Raw genomic sequence first — 4,740 nt, forward strand, 5'->3', positions numbered from 1 at the left:
GTTCTAGAAGTTCAAACGACCTTAATATTTTTTTGTTGGAAAGCTGAGATAATTTTCTAGAACTTTCATGAAACAAATCTGTTCAAATTCAGATATTAACAATGATGTTTTGTTGAGACAAGAAGATAAATATTGTCACCAAGTTAAGATGTGGCCACCTACTCAACAATTAGTCAACAAATCATAGTTTTAAATTTTAGCCTATAAAAGGAGCCATTTGCCATGCATTTAGGCATTTTGGTTTTCAGATCAAGATCATGTTCTTGCTCTCTCTTTATTGTAATGCTTAAGTTTTGCTTATATTAATTTCTTGTTTATGCTTCTCATTTCCTTTCCTTTACTTAGTCAACTTTTATCTTATTTATTTATGTCTCTTTTCTTTTATTATGTTTAGTTATATTTATTATGTCAAGTTGAAAAAGTTACACTAATGGTGTAAGAATAAGTATAGTGTAAACTCAATATGGACCTTAATGTTTGATACTAACATATTTTGTATTTGTTATCTTGTTTGCTCTTAATAATTTGCTTGTTATATGGTTAATCTAGATTTGTGTTGTATAACACATGGTACAACAAATACTTGACACTTTCATAGTCCAATCATATGGTATAACCGACACCTGTGCTATGAATGAAACTTGATTTGTTGTTAACATAAATTATAATTATGAATACCTAACAACATTTATAAGTATTATCATTATTCGAATAAGATAACTATGTAATCATGTTAACAATTTATAATATGATTGGAAACTTTTTTATGTGTGGTTTTTAGTTGAGTAATAAAAAGAGTTTATATTATACTTGTTTGAAATACTATTAGTGGATCCTTTAATATTGACATCTATTTTTATCAATGTTTAATTCTTAAATTATTCTTACATCTCAAAGTCCTCTTTAATTTATTATTAGAATTGTTATTGTTTTTGTTTTTTTTTATTATTTATAATTTATACAGTTAACATTTTTGTGGTTCGACTCCAGTTTTGCCAGGTTATTTATTACTTTAACACTCCTACACTTGAGAGAAGACATCAATAATTTGATCGTGTCACTTCCACTTTGAGCATATCTGTATTAAAATTTTAAAGATATGATCTAATACTCTAATTTTCTTGTTTTATGATGCCAAAAAACTTAGTTATGCTTTTTTTAGCTAGTGTGCTTGTGTTAAAGCATTTAGTGGTAAGATCGTGAAAGTTAAGGATAAAGTTATGCTTCAAACTATGGTACCATACTTGAGAAAATTCATGGAATGTTATCGAAAGAACTTTACATATAGCATCACTATCTTATATGACAAGTTATAAGCCATTTTTTACATTTTATAAATGTTATCTTAGATATGTAAGTCTATTGTAAGTGTCTAAATTGGCATTAATAGACATACAATCTTTGAAAAGATAGGAATGTAACATTCAATGATAAAGTGGAGAATATCCCATTTGGAGGAGGCAATATTCATTTTCATAAGCTTATGTTGTTATTGATCTCATTTCTGTCAAGGTCTTTTTTGATAAAGAGTAAGCGAGTGAGAGTTATAGGAAGATCAATGATAATAGCACCTTTTATAGCATAGACTTGCTAAGGTTTTTATTTTTTATCTTTGACTTTCATGCATATAGCATCCAAATTAAGAGTGTTCTTTATGGTAGGAGTAGCTTCTTCAGAGGGGAGGGTTAAAGTTTGAGTATTCTCATATCTACTTGATTGCACATTGATTTATCATTTTCATTTAGAAAACCATGGTTGTCTGTGTGCACTTAATTATGTATATAGTGAAGTTAGATGTTATGTTATCTATTAGAAAAGTCAAATAGTGTGAAATTATTGTTCTGCAAATAGAATAACTTCATTGAGCTATTCCATTTGATGGGTAATTTGTTAAAGATTTTTGAGGAGCTTATGTACTTATGGTAAGGAAATTAGTTACCCTCTCACATCTTTATGTTTTTAAGTCATCAACTATGAAAAGAAGTTTTGGATGAGGTGTGAAATGAAATTGAACTAGATTTTGTTTAGTTTTGTATAAATAATACCACTAATAAAATCAAGAAAAACTTTAAATTGGTTTGGGATTTTCATAGATGCTTATAGGTTAAGGTGGCTTGGTCATTCCACACTCTCCTAAAAAAAAAGTTTCATATTAGAATAAGCGGCTCTCTAATGTTTAAAATAGTAAATAAAAAAGTGATAATAGTGTATATAAAGATAACAAGAATAGAGAGTATGAATGTATATATTGTGTTAGGTGACATGTTTTGTGGTATTATGGGTTGTTATTTAGTAATTTGAGATTTTTATATATTCTCAATTAAAATTAGCTTAAAATATGGAGTTGCAGACATGATATGTGAATAATATGTGATGTAATGATAAAAAAACAATTATTTATACCACCTCAGTAAACCTATATAGCCTTTCATAATGAAGGTTAGACAATGCAACCATTGATGGGAATGAAATTGGCATCATACCGACAAGGTGTATATATCGACCAAGGCATTAACGAAACCGAATTCTCTCTGGGTTAAAAAAAGAAAAAAAGAAAAACATATTCTGGAAAAAATCATGGCAACATTGAAACTCCATGGAACCCCTATATCGACCAACACCCAGCGAGTTCTTGCAACCCTTTACGAGAAAGAGGTAGAATTTGAGCTTGTTAATGTCAATTTGGGAGCTGGGGAACACAAGCAAGAGCCCCATATTTCCCTCAATGTAAGTACTTTACTAATATTGAAAGAAAAGAGCATCTCTTTATCGCAAATGATCACTGCATCTATCGATTTCTTAATCTAATATCATATTACTTCTTCTTCGAATGAAATAGCCATTTGGTCAAGTTCCAGCTGCTGTTGATGGAGATCTTAAGCTCTTTGGTGAGTAAGATTTCAACCCCTAGTTACTGTAGAAGTATTATTTTACACGATTTGTTGGGGGCTATAGTTTATTTACTCTTTCGGGTATTTGCAGAATCAAGAGCAATTTCACAGTACGTAGCCCACCAATATGCCAGCAAAGGGACTCAACTGGGCGCTGCAGGCAACGGGTATGCCACAATTTTGGTATGGCAAGAAGTGGAATCTCACCAGTTCGACCCATCAGCTTCAAAACTGGTGTGGGAGCTAGTTTTTAAACCAATTTTTGGGTTACCAACAGATGCAGCTCTAGTTGCCGAGACGGAGGTGACTCTCGGTAAGGTTCTAGACGTGTACGAGGCAAGACTGTCTCAATCCAAGTACCTAGCTGGTGACTGCTTCACCTTGGCAGATCTGCACCACCTCCCTAACATCCAGGCCTTGTTGGGGACTCCATCCAAGAAATTGTTCGATTCTCGCCCCCATGTTAGCGCATGGGTTGCCAGTATCACTGGAAGGCCAGCTTGGGGCAAGGTGCTCGCTTTGCTTCCCAAGTAATTAGAAAGGAACTATGCAGGGTCTCTTGTCCTGAATAAATAAATAAAAAGACGAGTGTGGTGTTTAGTCATCAATATATATTAACTCTGTTTACAGAAACAGGTAGACCGAAAGGTCCCCAGTTTGCTTCTCGAGTACTTGTATCTTGATCTTGTGTATGGTGTGTGGTCATCAATCTTCTATGCGAAGGATGGTTAAACGCGGAATAAAGTTTGTCTTTTTTTTTGTGTTGTTCGTGGCATTTCCTGCATCGGTTATATATAAAGTGGGACATTGATGAGCCTTGAAATTTCAGTTCAGATTTTATGGACCAATATCATTTCAACATTCTCAAGTTTTGATCTGAATTCTCTCTTCTTTTTTGCAACGAATGCGTAGCGATCATTCTAGCTCTGGAAACACATGAACGACGAGAGCTCCTTTTGTGCTCTTTTGGTGTTGGTCCGATAACATTGTCGTCGTTGACTAGATATCAAAAACGCTTATTTCATTTGGGCATCTGCTCTTCTGGTTTGATCGAAATATGGCAGAAGCATTTGGTTCTATGCTAGCCATCCTCCTTGCAAGAGTAAAGCTGGAACAGGTTGTGCACACAACATGATTCGTCTTGCACTTGATCAAGGCAGTCTTTATCGTTTTGAAAAAAAGAATTGATCTTCTTCATAAAAGGCATTATATGTCTCTATTATAGACTAAATTGACAAACATCATAATACCTTTAATTTTCAATTGCCATGCTTAAAGTTGCATGTGTCCTTTTCTTAGGGCAGTGGCAAGAATGAGCAATGGACTCGAGTTCAATGAGCACCGGACGAACTCATCCCTTGAATCAAGCAAGTCCAACTTAATCAATCGAGCAGGTCTCGAGCAAGGTAACCACACATGGGAGTTAAAGTTAGGAAATGAGAGCGTAACGAAGGACCACTTGGGGAAAGATTTGGGGAGGGGACGGCTAAGAGCTATTGCTTTCATAAACATGATTTCAATTGTACGTCTCGTCTCCGTCTATTATTTGAATTGGTGAAGGAATGATCTTTCTATCTAAGTGGCTAAGGAATTAAAATTTAGCTATGTCTAGGAGAAAATAAATAGCAATTCAAAAATCTAGGATTTGAATTGATGTATTTTTATTGATTCCTTCTAAATTTAAATTGCATTGATTTATTTTAAAAATTTCATTTCAATTTGATTATTCATCATATAGAAGGATCCTCGCTAAGCATTCATGGTCGAATGGTTAAAGCACCCTATTGGATGCACGCTAATGGGACCATCAATAAATCTATTGAAATTGGCTTGTATCAATAGAATCTCA

At 33.5% G+C, this 4,740-nt stretch overlaps 1 protein-coding gene across 1 annotated transcript; it reads left to right on the plus strand.

Annotated features, from left to right (window-relative positions):
* The first annotated feature begins 2,549 nt into the window (after positions 1–2,549).
* On the plus strand, positions 2,550–3,656 carry LOC105117971 (glutathione S-transferase F6-like). Its single transcript, XM_011015802.1, has 3 exons — positions 2,550–2,727; positions 2,840–2,888; positions 2,983–3,656. Exons 1-3 carry the CDS (start codon positions 2,578–2,580, stop codon positions 3,423–3,425), a joined length of 642 nt encoding a protein of 213 aa, XP_011014104.1. The 5' UTR covers positions 2,550–2,577; the 3' UTR covers positions 3,426–3,656.
* The last annotated feature ends 1,084 nt before the right edge of the window (positions 3,657–4,740 follow it).

Source organism: Populus euphratica, unplaced genomic scaffold, assembly GCF_000495115.2.
Source record: "Populus euphratica unplaced genomic scaffold, PopEup_1.0 scaffold1683.1, whole genome shotgun sequence".
NCBI classification, from domain to species: domain Eukaryota; kingdom Viridiplantae; phylum Streptophyta; class Magnoliopsida; order Malpighiales; family Salicaceae; genus Populus; species Populus euphratica.